At 42.5% G+C, this 17,427-nt stretch overlaps 1 protein-coding gene across 6 annotated transcripts in view; it reads left to right on the top strand.

Moving 5' to 3' along the window:
- Tpst1 (tyrosylprotein sulfotransferase 1) overlaps nucleotides 1-17,427 on the top strand; it is a 69,404-nt gene that overhangs the window by 4,450 nt on the left and 47,527 nt on the right. For 5 of the 6 annotated variants that reach the window (XM_035443369.1, XM_035443367.1, XM_035443364.1 and 2 more), the window contains exon 2: nucleotides 15,396-16,341. In XM_035443369.1, the coding sequence (XP_035299260.1) occupies nucleotides 15,497-16,341 (845 nt within the window). In that variant the 5' untranslated portion in view covers nucleotides 15,396-15,496. Of the gene's footprint in view, nucleotides 1-1,271; nucleotides 1,305-15,395; nucleotides 16,342-17,427 lie in introns of all 6 variants that reach the window. The other variant, XM_035443366.1, reaches the window with a different exon arrangement.

Below are 17,427 nucleotides of genomic sequence, written 5' to 3' on the forward strand. Positions count from 1 at the left end.
TGCTATGGAGCTCATTGCTTGTGAGAGTTGGCTTCTTTCTTGAATAAACATTCCTTGGATTTTTGTAAGCCTTTAGTGAATTTTCAGAGTTCCGAGAAAGCGGATCTTGACCATTTTGTCAGTGTTCCTGTACTTCCATGAAGAGCAGAAATTTGGAAGCCCCTAATCCACCATCCTAGGAGTGCCTCCTCCTGCCTCTCCTCTCATTTATGGAGAAGGAGTTCATACATTATGTTTTAGCACATTTATGCAGGCCACTGGTGACTCTGAAATACTGCAGATCTGTTTTTCACTTTCTGTTTTATGCTGTTATTTCTGTCCACTGAGAGTTAACTGACTGTTCAATAGTTCAGTATGTATCCTTGCCCTCTTCTACATGTGTCTGTCCCCACCAAAGAGGGACTGTTATGGATCCTCTAGTGCCATTTCCTCTGTCCTGACCTTCCACAGCCCATTGATGTAACTCTTCCTTAAAAATTTCTCAGATGTCGTCTGTTCCTATCTCCGTATGACCTTTTTATCATCCCATCATGGCGTATGTGGAGGGTCTCTTGTCTTCTTTCCTGCCAGCTCTTTGCAGGCAGATGGTGAATCACATTCATTTGTGCTCTTTGTGTTTGACTGAAATGTAGGAGTCAGATTTCATGGCAACAACATTTCAGATATCGTCTGAGATATTGTTACTGTCAATTGCATTTTATTTATTCAATACCGAATTGAAGGATGTTTCATACCCTAGAGAAGCTATACAGGCTACTATCGTGAAGTCCTCAGAAAGGTTCAAGAAGATAAAATAATAGGCATTTCCATTCTGCTCATGAAAATTGTAATTGCAGTGGTTTCTTGTAGACGAAAGATTCTATTCTACCTTGTCCCACTGCTCATCAGCCCCAAATAAATACACAGAGGCATATTAATTATTGAATTGTTTGGCCAATTACTGGCTAGCTCTCTCTTAATTATTAACCCATAAATACTAATCTATGTATTTCTACATGGCCTTATCTTACAGAGAAGGCTCCAGCATGTTATTCCTTCAGCAACTACCTGGCAGTTTCTCCCTGCCTCTTTCCCCAGCATTCTCCTTGTCTCGTAGCCCTGCCTATACTTCCTGCCTGCCTACTTGCCAATCAGTGTTTTATTCATCAGCCAATAAGAAAAACATATATACAGAAGGACATCCCCCATCATCCCCTCTCTTCTGTCTAAATAAAAAGAAAGGTTTTAACTTTAACAGTTTCTGATTAGCAATTTCATGTCTATCTTTTCAGAAAGAAGACGACAGAATTTCATCTATGATTAAGGTTGGAGTCAGTAATTTCCTACAACAGAAGTGGAGAACCAGTTTATGTGGGATAGTGATTGTGATAAAGTAAAACTACACTGAGGCTGGAGAGAGCACTGGCTGCTCTTTCAGAGGTCGTGGGTTTGATTCCCAGCACCCACAGATTAGCTCACAACCTCCTGTAACTCTCCCTGCAGGGAATCTGAATCTAATGTCCTCTTAGGACCTCTAAGGGCACTGCACATACATCACACACACACACACACACACACACACACACACACACACACACACACACACACACACTGAAGAACTCTTTCACAAAGGAAAAGTTATACTGATGATAAAAACAGGTAAGCCTGGAGAGATCGCTCAGTGGTTATGTGCTCATGCGCTTGTCTTAGTCACCGTTCTTTTGCTGTAAAGAGACACTATGACCAAGACAGCTCTTATAAAAGAAAGCGTTTAAGTGGGGGCTTGTGTGTAGTTCCAGAGATTTGATACATTATATCATGGCAGGAAGCATGGCAGCATGCTAGCAGCAGATAGAGCAATTGCTGAGAGCTACATCATGATCTGTAGGCAGAGAGGCTCTGGGCTTGGCTTTTGAAATCTCAAAGCCCATCCCCAGTGGCATATTTCCTCCAGCAAGGCTACACCGCCTGATCCTTTTAATCCTTTCACATAGTGCCTCTGGGGGCCATTCTTATTCAAACCAACACACTGCTCTTGCAGAGGACCTGGTTTGGTTTCTGGTACATCAGGCAGGTCACAAAGTGCCTATAGCTTCACATTTAGGGAATTTGATACTCTCTTGTGGCCTCTGAAAGCACTTGTGCATATGATGTATGCACAAACTCATGCAGGAACATAAATGTGCATAAAAAAAAAAAACCTCCTAGCTGGGTGTGGTGGTACTGAGGCAGGTGGATCTCTGTGAGTTCAAGGCCAGCTAGGTCTATATAGGTGTTCTAGGTCAGCCATGGTTACATTGTAAAACCTTCAGAGATGCTTTAGGTTGACACAGGCAGCATTGGGTGAGAGAGTAGGGGAGACCAGAGCTGATGGTGAGAGGAGTTGAAGAGGCCATCTGTCAAGATGAAGGCTGGGGTTAGCTCCATTTTAGTTATGGATTATTTTCTGAGAGGAACAGTCGGCTGAAGGTTTTAAGCAGAGGAATATTAAGTGTATTTGCACACTGGGATAGTGAATGAGATGAGTGAAGAAAATTGAAGCTCAGGCAAGAGGCTGTGTATAAATTGTTGTTTTTATTTTTATTTTGTGTATGCACACATGCTGCAGTGCAAATGTATAAAAGTAAAAGAACAGCTAGAGGGAGTTGCTTTTCTCCTTCCTTGGGATTGAATTCAGTTGACAGGTTTGGTGTCAGGTGTCTTTACCCACTGAGCCATCTTGCTGGTCCTGCCACGAATTCTATAGTTATTTTGTTGATTTAAAAAAAAAAAAAAAGCCAGGCAGTGGTTGAGCATGCTTTTATTCCAGCACTCAGGAGGCAGAGGCAGGTGGATCTCTGAGTTCAAAGCCAGCCTGGTTCCAGAGAGTTCAACATTCTCTTCTGGCCTCCATGGGCACCAAGGCATAAGTGGTACACAGACATGCCCATACACATAAAATAAAAATAATAAAACCCTTTGAGGATTGTGTTTATAATTGCAGAACATTTTCATTGCTTTCAGATTACTTTGTTTCTGTTTACTTGTAGTTCTTTGTTTTACTTTTTGATTATTTTGTTCAATATTTGGTTTGTTTCAGGTGACTTTATAGGTGTTTCAAGAAGATTTAGGAAATGACACTTCATATTTACCTGTGGGTTCCTGGTTTTATCCTTACCCACTGTTCACATATCTACAGCATACTGGATGATGATGGGTTTTTGCAAAGATTGCCGTCTTCTGGAGTAAACTTACCATAGCACAGTGGTCTGTCTGAGTGGACACAAGATGTTTTCACCCAGTAGTTTGAGGTTGCAGTAGGGGAAATGGTTGATTTGGGGCTTGAGGATGGGAAAAGAACACCCAGAGAAGACGTCCCTGAGGAGATGTACAGAGGAAAAGGGGACAGCACACAGGCGAGCACAGGCAGCTGTTGACAAGCTGGAGCTGGTATGAGTAGCCCTGAGGGCAGGCTCCATGGCACCCATCCTGCTTAGGAGATAAAGGTGGGGGACAAGGACCAGTATGTGTGGAAAGAGGCCTGGAAGCTACTCTTTAAAAAGGGGAACCTTTTAAGTGTGCTCCATTTCCTCTGCTCCCTGCTCCTTCCTTTCATAATTTCCACTCTGATTACTGTGAAAGAGTTTATCATTGCTCTTGTTTTGTGGATTAGAAAACTGTGACTCAATGCTTTATCTAATGCCAGGTGACTAAGAAGAAGCCTGATTCAGACTGAGCTCAGCTCTCCCATCTCTGGTAACCAGCTGGTTGTTAGACTAACTCAGTGCCCTTTTCTCCTTTTCCTTGTCTGGATTAATACTAAATTTTACAGTGTTGATAGAAAGGCATAGGCTTGATTGAGTGACCAAATGGAAATAAACAGTTGGATTAAATTTCCTTTGTGTTTATATGTGTTGTTTGCCATGGGTTACAACTGATTGTAAACATGAGCTTGAAGAATCCAGAAGAGGGCTATGTCAGCAAAATCACCTATGTGTGTGCACGTATGTGTGCATGTACATGGTGCAATTGTGGAGATCAGAAGACAACTTTCTGGAGTAGATTCTTTCACTTTTACACTGGTTCTGGAGATGGAACTCAGGTCTCAGGCTTGCATCACTGGGAGGCAAGCCCCTTTACCCACTCCACTGAACCATTTTGCTGTTTAGACTTGGCTGTCCTAGAACTCACTTTGTAGATCAGGCTGGCCTCGAACTCACAGAGATCCGCCTGCTTCTGCCTCCCAACTGCTAGGATTAAAGGTGTGTGCCACCATAGCCCTCCAGTGTTCTTAACACAGCTCCCAAACATTATTTCATTTTAACTTGAACTTTGAAAAGTGCTTGAGTTTTTTGCTTGTGCTCCCTCTGCTCCCAAATGTATCCTGAATGTTAGGGGTAGTTGTTAATGCCTGGCCAGCTCTCTTTTCTCCTGACCATGGGGCTTGAAGTTTGAGGCCTCCTGAGCTTTCCTCCTTCCACATGAGCATATCTGTTGGTGTCATCCTTGTTCACATCATGGTTAGGCAGCCATGTTGGTGCGACTTCATGGGTGTAGCTTCTCTTGCATTTCTAGGAGAGAAAACCTCACAGCACCTTCCTGTTCCTCTGCTTTTTCAATGTTTCTGTTCTGTCTTCTACACTTGTTCTTTGGGCCTTAGCTTTACGAGTTGTGTTGAAGATTTATTTATTTATTTATTTATTTATTTTTATGTCTTACTTATGGGTGTTTTGCCTGCATGTATGTCTGTGTATCATGAGTGTTACAATAAATCTTTCCGACAAAGCCGCCCGAGCCCTACCGCCATGTGGGTGGTCTCCACCAGCCGCCTGAGTTCTGCCTGCAGCGTGGATGGACAAAATAATACAGAGACATATTAGGTACAAAGCTGCTTGGCCAATGACTGGGATTCTCATCTGTTAGCTCAGTCTTAATTATCATAAATCTATATATTTTATAAGACTTATCTTACAGAGGATGTCTTCCGCTGGTGCCCTCTCTTGCTGGTAGCTCACATGGCGCTGGTGGCTCACATGGCGCCGCTGGAGCATGCAAAGGGGAAAGGGGACATTTCCTGTTTCTCCTTGCTTAAATATGAGTCTCCTTGCTATGTCACTTCCAGCCTGGATCACCACTTCTCTACTACATTTCCCAGAATCCTCTTTGACTCCTAGTCCTGCCTAACTTGCTGCCTCATTGGCCAAACAGAACTTTATTCAACAATCAATAAGATAAGCATATACAGAAGTACTTCCCCCATCATATGAGTGCCTGGTGCCCACTGAAGCTAGAAGTGGAGGGGTCAGTTCCCCTGGAACTGTAGTTACAGAGAGTTATGATCTGGAACTTGAACCCAGGTCCTCCAGAAGAGTAGTTAATGTTTTTAATGGCTGAGCCACACATTCTACCTCCCATCCCCATCAGCAAAATAGCTATAGAATCTGGAGCAGGGTCAGCAAGATGGGTCAGTGGAGACACTTGACCAGAAGCAGCTCCCTGAAGCTGTCCTCTGACTTCTCCACATGTACAGTGCAGCATTTTAATTTTATTGATTCATGATGTGTCTGTGTATAGAGGAGAGGTGGGCGGGCTTGTGCCATGGCTAGCATGCGGAGATTACAGGACAACTTGCAGGAGTTTGTTCTCTCCTGTTTTAAAGTGAGTGTGGAGGATTACATCTAGGTCACCAGATTAGGCAGTGAATCACCTTGTTGGCCAGCCATTGCTGTTTTTTTTTTTTTTTTTAAAGATTTATTTATTTAGTATGTATACAGTGTTCTGCCTGCATGTATACCTACATGCCAGAAGAGGATACCAGATCTCATTGTAGATGGTTGTGAGCTGCCATCTGGTTGCTGGGAATTGAGCTCAGGACCTTTGGAAGAGCAGCCAGTGCTCTTAACTCCTGAGCCATGTCTCCAGCCCCCATAACTGGTTTTAGTTTTTTCATTTAATTTATTTATTTGAGTTAATTAATTAATTAATTAATTTGAGATAGGGTCTGGCCTGGAGCTTGCTATAAGGCCTCAAACCTATGGAGATACCCTGCCTTGGCCTCCCAAGTGCTTTGATTAAAGGTGTACACCACCACATCTGGCAATGCTGTTTTTTATTATTTATTTATTCTATGAGTTTGGGTGTTTTTGTCTGTTTTTACATCTATGCACCAAATACATAGATTCTGGCACCATGGAGGCCAGAAGAGGAGCTGAATCACTTGGGACTGGAGTTACATCCAGTTGTAAGCTACCATGTGGGTGCTGGAAATCAAACTGGGTTTCCCTGGAAGAACAGCCAGTGCTCTTAACCCCTGAGTCATCTCTCTCTTCAACTCAATACTGAATGACTTTGGAAATTTTGTATAGTTTTTGGGGAGTGAGGGTAAAATGCTTGCCTATCATGTGAGGCCTTTTATTTGATCTCCAACATGTATATAACAATGAAAGAGGGAAAAAAATGAAAGAGAGAAATTGTGACACTCTTGAGTCTAGAAGCTTTCTGGTCTTTCTAAGGGAAAGAACACGCTGCAGTGGAACAGTCCTATTAATAGTGTTTTAAGGTATGTTTTTGCAGTGTGTCAGTTCTTTTTCTTTCCTTGAAGCTAAAAATGACATTAAGCATTCCAGGGTTCTATTCTGGTCTATTTAGCCTTAGCTCTGCAAAGGCCCCAGCTGAGAAAATACTGCTACTTTTTTGAAAAGACATGATGCAGCATTTGAGGTCCTGGGAAGAGCGCTCTCTCTCTCTCTCTCTCTCTCTCTCTCTCTCTCTCTCTCTCTCTCTCTCGTTATATAGATGTCCATATACACTTGCATGTATACAGTAGGATTCGCAAGGGAAACAGGTCAGCCTTTACTGTTCTTTTTCTTTTCTTTTCTGATTTACTTAGCCTTTCACAATTTCATATATATATATATATATATATATATATATATATATATATGTAGTATTTACATATGAAATATATATAATTATAATATATTCATATATATAAAATCTTTTATCTTACCTCCCATGATCCTTTCTTAGTTCCTTCTCCCACTGAACCCCTTCCTCCCAACAAGCCCTCCTACTTCCATGTCCTTTTAAAAAAGATTTATTTTTATTATTTTAATTATGTGTATGGGGCAGGCAGTATGTGGTCATGAGTGCAAGTGCCCACAGAGGTCAGAGGTGTTAAGATTGCCCATGGAGCAGGGGTTACAGGCAGTTGTAAGCCACCTGATATGGGTTCTAGGAATCAACTCAGGTCCTCAGAAAAAAACAGTATGTATGTGCTCTTTTTGTTTGTTTGTTTTGTTTTTCGAGAAAAAGTTTCTCTGTGTAACAGCCCTAGCTGTCCTGAAAGTCACTCTGTAGACCAGGCTGGCCTCCAACTCACAGAGCTCAAACTGTCTCTGCCTCCTGAGTGCTGGGATTAAAGGCATGTGTCACCACTGCCTGCCCAGTGTGTGCTTTTTACCACTGAGTCTCCAGTCCCTGCCATATCATTTTTTTTCTTTTGTGTGTGTGTGTGTGTGTGTGTGTGTGTGTGTGTGTGTGTGTGTGTGTGTGTGTGTGTGTGAACTCAATGGTGTCTTCCTCAACCTCTCTCCACTTTATTGAGGCGAGGTCTCACCGAACCAGGAGCTCACTGATTTGGCTTAGTCTTAACTGGCCGGCTTGTCCTGGGGAATCCCTGTCTCTGTTTCCCAAGCGCCAAGATCACAGGCAGCTACCATGCCTGCCCAACTTTTTTATGTGGGTTCTAGGGAATCTAGACTCCTGGTTCTCACAATTGTCTGACATGGGCTTTTTCCAAAAGCCTTCCTTCCAATCCCCAGCCCTGTGCTTTCTGAAAGGGCTGTTTGCCCGGGCTTTGAAAGGAGTAACATCAAGTTGTGAGTAGGGACCTCAGGCTTGACACTGGCTCTCATCTAGAGATGAGAGAAAAGTGCTGCCAAATGGGTTCTTGTGGAAGCTTGCTGGATATGTGGTGTGCAGTGAGATCTGTCTCTCTGTTATGCCTGTTGTGGTGAAGGTGGAGTGTGGACAGTCCTTGGGATTTAGGGATTGACCATCTTTTGGAGTAAATACCATATGTAAGATAAAACGCTAAAGGACTTTTTGAAGATTTGGTCAGACCTAGAAAAGTGTTGAGGAGAACATACTGCCTGAGCCTCAGTTTGTTCATCTGTGAAGTGGGGTGACCCAGAGGCCCTTGTAGCAGGGCTGCAGTGTGAACCTGTGGTCTTCCAGTTTGAGAAACATCCAAAGAGGAAGTCAAGCTTCATAAGTTAGTGAAAATAAGGAGAATGTTTTTGCTAAAGCCAAAGATCCCTTCTTGAAGTTTTTAGTATTTTTGTCTGACCAACATGTCCTAGTGATCCTTCTGTCCTTAACTGAATTAGGGGCTTCCAGTTGGTGATGGATTGATGGCCTGTTAAGTATGCAGAGGTCACAAATAGGGTCAGAAAGATCTATGCTCTGAAAGTATATTGGAGAAACTGCTGGCACATATCAGTATGCTCAGAACTGGTAGTTGAGATGTTTTAGTGGAAAATGAGTAACAGTATAAGATACTATAGACATCAGCCATACTAACCTTTTTTTTTTTTTTTTTTTTTTTTTTTTTTGAGCTAGTATCTGTAGCTCAGGTTGGCCCCAAACTCCATATGTAGCTAAGGATGGCCTTGAAGCTAAGGGTGGCTTTGAATTGCTCATCTTCTTGCTCCAGCCTAAGTCCTGGGGTAGAAGGCATGCCCATGTTGTTAAATTATTTTTTCTTTTTGATTTTTGAGGCAGGGTTTCTCTATAGCCCTGGCTGTCCTGGAACTCTTCCTGTAGACCAGACTGGCCTCCAAACTCAGAGATCCATTTGACTCTTCCTCTGAGTACAGGGATTAAAGGCATGTGAAACCAGGGCCAGCTCACCTTGTTAATTTTTGAAAAGCATATAATTTTTATTTTAGAGGGGTAGCTAGTTGTTTGTTTTTGTTTTGCAACTGAGTGTTTTTTTCCCCCCTCATGGGGATATTAGCCAAGGCCTTATGCATGCTGAGCAAACACTCCCACTGAGTCACAGTCCCGCCACCGCCCTTACTTGACTTTTCACTTTGCTGCTAAGGTAATTTCAAAAGACGTTGAGTCATCTGTCACCTATTGGATCCTGACAGTTGTCAAAAGTTAGCAAGTTAAATATAGTTCAAAATATGAATAGTGTAAGGTTTTATCAAAAAGCCCTGCTACTTCAGAATAATTCTCTATAGTGTGTCTTCTCTGCTCTCCTGTGGTATGCTTATAAAACCCTAAAACAAATGGAATTTGTTAGAAAGCCACTCCTGTGACAGTCCAAAGATAAAGCAATCATTATTAAAGCCCCTAAAATTAGCTCTGCTCTGTGGCGCTGAGCTGAGTGTGCTTTGTCCAGATTTCAATTATTTTGGAGATTTCATTGAAGAGCTTTTTTTCATAGGATCATTTCTCTGTCAATATCAGTAAAATTTATCATTCCCTTCATTCATTGCCACCTAACCCATGCCACTAAGTATTGTTTGATCAGAAACATTATGTAGTTATTGGAAAATTTAGGGCCATGACCTCCTGACCTAAATCTACCTTCTTGTTTTCCATGAAAAATGTTATGTTTCCCCTCAAATTTCCCAGGAGCTTAGCTTGCTCAATAGCTCCGCTCCTACATAACTTGCATTCTGCTCTTGCACCCATGTCAGGCAGCTCTCACAGCTTCCTGCAACTCTAGTTCCAGAGGATCCAACATCTCATATAGACACACATGTGCCCCCCCCAATTGATAGTAAAAGTAACGTTTAAAAACGAAGAATCAAGCTGGGCAGTGGTGATGCACACCTTAAATCGTAGGGTCTCATTAAAGAAACCTTGTCTTGAAAAACCAAAAGAGAGAAAAAAAAGAACAAAAACTTACTGACCTTGTTTCTATACAGTCCGTGACTTTGTTTGTTTGTTTGTTTGAATTGAATTGGGGTCTCCTGTGGGCAAGGCTGGCTTTAAACTCTTAATCTTCCTGCCTCCACCTCCTAAGTGCAGGAATTACAGGCATGTGCCTCTGTACTGGCTGTATGTGGTGCTGGGGATGCGTCCTAGGGCTTCATGCATACTAGTCAAGTGCTCTCTCAGTTTTTGTCTGTCCAGTGCACTTGTGAGCGCACATGTGTGGGAGGCCAGAGGTCCATCTCCAGTGCCATTCCTCTGGTGCCAGCCACCTATTGTTGGCCAAGCAGGTCAGACAGACTGACCAGAACTGTCTCTACCTCCCTTTGCTGAGAGTGCACACAAATGCTGTGTGCATGTCCCCTGCTTTTTAAATTCATGTGAGTGTTTGTGCATGTGTGTACATGTATATACAAACAAGTGTATATAGAAGTAAAAAAAAAATGGAAGTCAGTTCTCTGCTTCTACTGTGGGTTCAAGGAATTGAATTCAGGTTGTCAGGGTTGTACAACAGATGCTTTTACCTGTTTAGAAACACACACACACACACACACACACACACACACACACACACACACACACACACACACACACACCCCTTAACATTGATTCTGAGGGTGGAAATGTGGTTCTATTGCTTTCGAGGCAAGCATTTTGCCCATTGAAATATCTCCTTGCATTCCATTTTTAAAAGGTTTCCCTTGAATATCCTGTCTTGGCACATGAATCCTGGGTCCCAGCCTCTTGCTATTTCGAAATAAACTCATTGCTCTGAGCAGTCTCTTTCTGTTAGTCATTTTAGGTTGACATCATTATAATAGCTTTGTAATTCTGAAACTTAAAAGTGTGCCTCTTCCAATTTTATTTATTTATTATTATTTTTTAAAATTAGTAACAAGCTTGCTTCACATATCAATCCTAGCTCTCTCTCCCTCCCTTCCTCCCCCTGCCCCTCACCAACACCCCCAAGTCTGCACCCTATCCCCCTCTGCTCCCCAGGTATGGTGAGGCCCTCCATGGGGGATCTCCAAAGTCTGTCATATCATCTCAGGCAGGGCCTAGGCATGTGTCCAGACTGAGAGAGCATTCCTCCATGTGGAATGGGCTCCCAAAGTCCATTTGTGTGCTAGGGAGAAATACTAGTCTACTACCCGAGGACTCATAGATTGCTGAGGCCTCCTCACTGACACCCACGTTCAGGGGGTCTGGATCAGTTCAATGCTGGCTTCTCAGCCATCAGTCTGGGGTTCCTGAGCTCCCCCTTGTTCAGGTCAGCTGTTTCTGTGGGTTTCACCAGCCTGGTCCTGACCCCGTTGCTCATCATTCTTCCCTCTCTGGAGTCTTCCAATTTTATTCTTTGTCAAGGTTGTTTTGGCTAGAATGAAATTTTATAAGCCTAAGTTTGATCAAGTGACTCCTTGTTTAAAATCAGTCACGTTTAATTTTTTGTTTGTTTTGTTTTGTTTTGTTTTTTGAGACAGGGTTTCTCTGTATTGCTTTGGAGCCTGTCCTGGAACTCGCTCTGTAGACCAGGCTAGCTTCGAACTCACTACATTTAATTATCTTGTACAATTTCACATCCCTTATTCACACTGTAAGGTTTGGAGTCCAGCCCCTGCCTGGTTTCATTTCTTCTTCATTTGCCCTCTTGCTCCCTACCTTGTAACAACATTGGCCTTTTTTTCTTGACAGCGTCCAAATGCCTTCTCAACATGGGCCTTTGTGCTTGGCATGCCTCACTTCACACTGCTTCACATCAAATCTTAGCCCAAGTGCCACTTCATTTATTCATTTATTGGTGCTAATTTATGATTTTTTCTTTTTTAATTTAGACGCAATCTTATTTTACATATCAATCCCCCGTCCCTCTTCCTCCCATCCTTCCATGTCCCCCACCGACCCCCCCACCCCACCCCACCCCCAAGTGCCACTTTAAAAGAAAGACTGAATTGAGGGATGGCTTTAGTAATTTACTTGCCTAGCAAGCACAAGGATATGAATTTGACCCCTAGAACTCATGTGAAAAACACTGTGTGTGGTGGTACATGCTTGTAATCCCAGTGCTGGGGATGAGGAAGACAGGTGTTGAGTGGAGACATCTGGCACCAACTGGTTATTTGGTCCTTTGGTTCTTGGGTTTTGTTTTTTTTTAAATGTGCATTGGTGGTTGACCTGCATATCTGTGTGAGAGAGTTGGATCTACTTGAGCTACAGACAGTTGTGAGCTGCCATGTGGGTGTCAGGAATTGAATCCTGGTTCTCTGGAAGAGCAACCAGTGCTCTTAACCACTGAGCCAACTCTCCAGCCCCCTCTTATATTCTTTTTATTTGATGTCCCGCTGAATTATTTCCTGCATGTTTAAAATTGTCATGCTATGCCTTCCTTGGGCCTGTTGTCATTTGGGTGAAGCAGACCCTCAGCTCTATAGACTGCACCCACCTCTTCTAGTTTGGGAAGGCCTCCCCTCCTTATAATTCTAATTTCATCAACCAGAATGTTACTTTTCCAGGGTTGGATCTTATTCTATTTTCTGTTACTTGGTCTTCTTGCCATTGTTTTTTCTTTCCTTGAACTCCCTTTTAAATTAAATCCTAGGATAACATCTTAAGTGTGCCTTCCATATAATGGATACCTTTTTTTTTTGTTGTTGTTTTTTGTTTTTTGAGACAGGGTTTCTCTGTGTAGCTTTGGAGCCTATCCTGACACTCGCTCTGGAGACCAGGCTGGCCTCGAACTCACAGTTCGAGTGGCGTGTGCCACTAACGCCCGGCTGGATACCATTTTGTATTAAGACTTTTTAATGCTGTATTACTACCAATTATCTTAATTAATGCTTTTTATTTGTAGTTTTTTATTTTTTTATGAAGCCAATCTTTTTATCTCAATCAGGATTCTTGAAGTTCTGTGCAATGCCTGACAGAATGGTATCTGCTCAGCTACATCAAATGAATAAACAAAAACCAGATATTAGTTGGTATAGCTCATTGAGACTATTAAAACATTTTTTAGTCATGTATTCATTTTTAGAAAACATCTGTGTTGAGGTGTGATTTGTATGTCTTAATACTCACCCATTGTTAGAGTACAGTTCAGTGATTTTATTAGGTTTTATACTTGTGCAACTGCGGCAGCAGTCCAGTCAGGAAATTTTCATCTGTAGAAAGTCCCATGTTGCCTGTTGGCAGTTAAATTCTTGCTTCTGTAATCTGTTCTCTCTATAAGCTTGTCCATATGGATATACTGTATACATGTGTGTGGTTGTTACTTTTTACATAGTTAAATGGCAGCTGCTATATATACTTATGAATGACTTGAAAGTATACCTGTATTTGTGTAAAGTATAGATGCTCTTGTAATTGTTTTCTAATCATAGTTTCTAGGGTTTGCCTCTCTGTCTGTGTAGCTCATTGCCTAGAAGTCAGCTAGTGTTTGACAAGTGCTTGGCTTAGACATTGAGCCATTGAGCTCTGATACCAGTACATCTGGCCTTGAGCAGGGGAGCTATCAAGTCCAGGCTGTTTGTAATCTACTTCTTCCCTTTGTGTCCCTTCTTTTCCTTTCCCATTCTCTTTTTTCTTTTTCCTTTCTCCTTCTCCTTTAATTTTTTTCATACAGGGTATACCACTAGTCCAGCCTGACCTAGAACTCAGTATATGGTCCAGACTAACACTAAACTTCCAGCATTCTACCTGCCTCAAATTTCTAAGTATTGGGTTATAAATCTCAGCCATACAAACTTCACTGTTCCCAACTCTTTTGTGCCTGAGTTGCCCAGCCAGTACTACAGCCTCAGCCTGCTAGAGTTGCCCACCATCTTGTTCAGCTTGACAGTGCACTTGGATGTGCATCTTGTTCACCACCTCAAATTAGCAAGCAGCAAGCTCCCCTCCACTTATGAGCAAAAGCTACCAGTGCTGACTGTTTACACTGCCCTGCTGCCCATGGCACCTTCTGAGTTGGGAGATGGCAGAATTATAGACTCTCACTGTTCTGACCAGTTTTTACAGTGTTCAGCTGTAAATGTTCTTAGGTTGTTTTACTCCTTTGATTTCCAGAGCACTGAAAGGCCCAATTGTTAATTAAGCTTTATAATTGGTTGGGGGTAGGGGGTAAGATTGGCCGAATTATCACTGGGCCAGAGTTGGAAGTTCTGACTCTCAGAATACAGTCTTCTTCTCTTCCTCCTCCTCTTCTAAGATTTACTTTTTTAAAAGTTTTTATTTCCTGCCGGGCATTGGTGGCACACGCCTTTAATCCCAGCACTCGGGAGGCAGAGGCAGGTGGATCACTGTGAGTTCGAGACCAGCCTGGTCTACAAGAGCTAGTTCCAGGACAGCCTCCAAAGCCACAGAGAAACCCTGTCTCGAAAAACTAAAAAAAAAAAAAAAAAAAAATTATTTCCTGTGTGTGGGTTTTTGTCTGCATGCATGTATATGTACCACATGTGTGCCTGGCACCCATGGAAGCTGGGAGAGGACATGCTATCCTCTGAAACTGGAGTTTCAGGTGATTATTAGCACCCATGTGGGTGCTGAGAATTGGACCCAGGTCCTCTGCAAGAACAGCTGGTGCTGAGTCATCTCCCCAGCCCCTTAGCTTGTATTTTTTTCTCAAGTATATTCAATCATTTCTCCATGTAGACTTTTTTTTTCTGTTTTAGTTAGCATCCTGCTGGCAAACAGAGCCAGTAGGGTATGTTTAGGAGACACACACACGCACACCCTGGAGTGGGGAGGATGGAACAGTTAGAAGATTGATTTTTAAGGAACTGCCTTAGTGATTGTGGGGTTGCAAATTGAAATCCCAAGGACAGTTGGGCACAAATGAGTTGTACTCTGTACTCCTTTTTAGGTAATTTGTCTTTGTAATAGAATATGGAGCTAGTGATTGTGTGTGTATGTGTGTGTGTGTGTGTGTGTGTGTGTGAAGCAATTTGAATACAAATGATCAACATTATATTTCAATATTTAATAAATACATGTTGGAATGTACTAAATATTTGCTAAATTTGCTATTACAAATAGCTGTCTTTTTATTATGAGCCAGGTGCATAGCTTCAGATTTGTTAAATCATAAAAAGCTGTTTCAGATTATAAGTATTTTTTGTTTGTTTGTTTGTTTGAGGGGGGTGGGTCTCTCTTCTGGAGGTTGTCCCTGAGTCTTCATGCTAGGCACGTGCTCTGCCATTAAGCTGTGTTCTAGCACCCTTTAATTTTGAGACAAGATCTTATGAAGTTGCCCACACTGTCCTCGAATGTCCTCTGTAATGTAGGTTGGCTTAACCCAGTCCACTTTGCTCAGCCTCCTGAGTAACTGGGTTACAGGCCTGCACCACTGTGCTTCTCCTGCTGGTTTTTCTTCCCATATGTGGATCTTCCTTTCTTAGGTAGTGAAGCATCCAGATTGTTTCTGCTGCTTTCTGGCTAAAACACTGCTGACTGGTCTGTAAACAGTCATAATCTGACGGTAATCTCTGTTTTTCTACCAGATGCTGACCATCTTTCTGTGGTAGAATCTCCATGGCCTGAACATTTCTTGACAATAATTTTGAGCAAAATACATGTTTAAAAAGAAGATAACCACATCAAGATGGTGGGAAAGCTGAAGCAGAACTTACTTTTGGCGTGTCTGGTGATTAGTTCTGTGACAGTGTTTTACCTGGGCCAGCATGCCATGGAGTGCCATCACCGGATAGAGGAACGTAGCCAGCCAGCTAGACTGGAGAACCCCAAGACAACTGTGCGAACTGGCCTGGACATCAAAGCCAACAAAACATTCACCTATCACAAAGATATGCCTTTAATATTTATCGGAGGTGTGCCTCGAAGTGGAACCACGCTCATGCGGGCTATGCTGGATGCCCATCCTGACATCCGCTGTGGAGAGGAAACCAGGGTCATCCCTCGGATCCTTGCCCTGAAGCAGATGTGGTCCCGGTCCAGTAAAGAGAAGATCCGCCTGGATGAGGCTGGTGTCACTGATGATGTGCTGGATTCTGCCATGCAAGCCTTCCTTCTGGAGGTCATTGTTAAGCATGGGGAGCCAGCACCTTATTTATGTAACAAAGATCCTTTTGCCCTGAAATCCTTGACTTACCTTTCTAGGTTATTTCCCAATGCCAAATTTCTCCTGATGGTCCGAGATGGCCGGGCATCAGTACATTCAATGATTTCTCGAAAAGTTACCATAGCTGGATTTGACCTGAACAGCTACAGGGACTGTTTGACCAAGTGGAATCGGGCCATAGAAACCATGTACAACCAGTGTATGGAGGTTGGTTATAAAAAATGCATGTTGGTTCACTATGAACAGCTTGTCTTACACCCTGAACGGTGGATGAGAACGCTCTTAAAGTTCCTCCATATTCCATGGAACCATTCAGTTTTGCACCATGAAGAAATGATCGGGAAAGCTGGGGGAGTGTCTCTGTCAAAGTGAGTAAGCACTGTCTCTTCTTTTTTAGCCCTGTATTCAACTGATAAAGATACGGAAGTGTGCCACTTACGTTGGCTCAGACCAGCATTCGGGAGGCTTCTGTGAGTTCAAGGCCACAGAACTCACATGTAGTGTTGCATACTAGTCAGGGCCACAGAGAGACAGACTCTGTCTCAAAAAAGAAAAGATATACACAAGTATATGTTTGTGTTTGTTTTTCATTGGCAAGGGTTTTTTTTTTTGTTCTTTGTTTGCTACTAGTTTATTTGTTTATTTATTTATTTATTGATTTTGGCTTTTTGAGACAGGGTTTTTCTGTGTAGCTTTGGAGTCTATCCTGACACTCACTCTGTAGACCAGGCTGGCCTCGAACTCACAAAGGTCTGCCTGCCTCTGCCTCCCAAGTGCTGGGCCAAGTTACATGCAGTGAAAAGCCTTTTTCACTGATCTCAGACTTTAATGTCCATCATTCACGTTCAGTGGCTTTTGATTCTTAGGTATTTTTGCAATTAAGAATAATTGGCTTTTTTGTAGCTTGTATCAGGAAGTACATCTATTAAGTGCTTACACTTAGTGAATCCAAAGCATTTGAGCAAAGCAAAGATTTCTTTCTTGTTATTTATTTATGTATTTATTTATTTGAGACAGGCTCTCATATTCCCCAGGCTAGCTTCAGACTCACCTGTTAGCTGAAGGATGACTTTGAACTTCTGGTCCTCCTTCTTCTACCAGTGCATGCAGTGCTGGGAATGGAACCCAGGGTTTCATGTATGCTAGGCAAGCCCTTTACTGACCTGTATCACTAAGCTGAACTTAGAAAACTTTACAGGGATAATAAGGACATCATTATCTTCTACAGGTAGGAGATTGGTAAGCAACAGAAAGGTCAAGGCCAGAGGTAGACTCCAGAGCTTACCCATGGTGGGCTCTTGTATTTGTACCACATCCCTTGCTTCTTTGGTTATGTGAAGGATACATTGTGTTTTCCAAAAGGCTAGAGAGTCTCCAAAATTTGGGGACCTAGTTCAGATAAGAAGTTTGTTAGATTCGGCATGCATACAAGGTGATTTTAGCATTTTGTGAAA

This window comes from Cricetulus griseus, chromosome 4 (genome assembly GCF_003668045.3).
Source record: "Cricetulus griseus strain 17A/GY chromosome 4, alternate assembly CriGri-PICRH-1.0, whole genome shotgun sequence".
Taxonomy (NCBI): domain Eukaryota; kingdom Metazoa; phylum Chordata; class Mammalia; order Rodentia; family Cricetidae; genus Cricetulus; species Cricetulus griseus.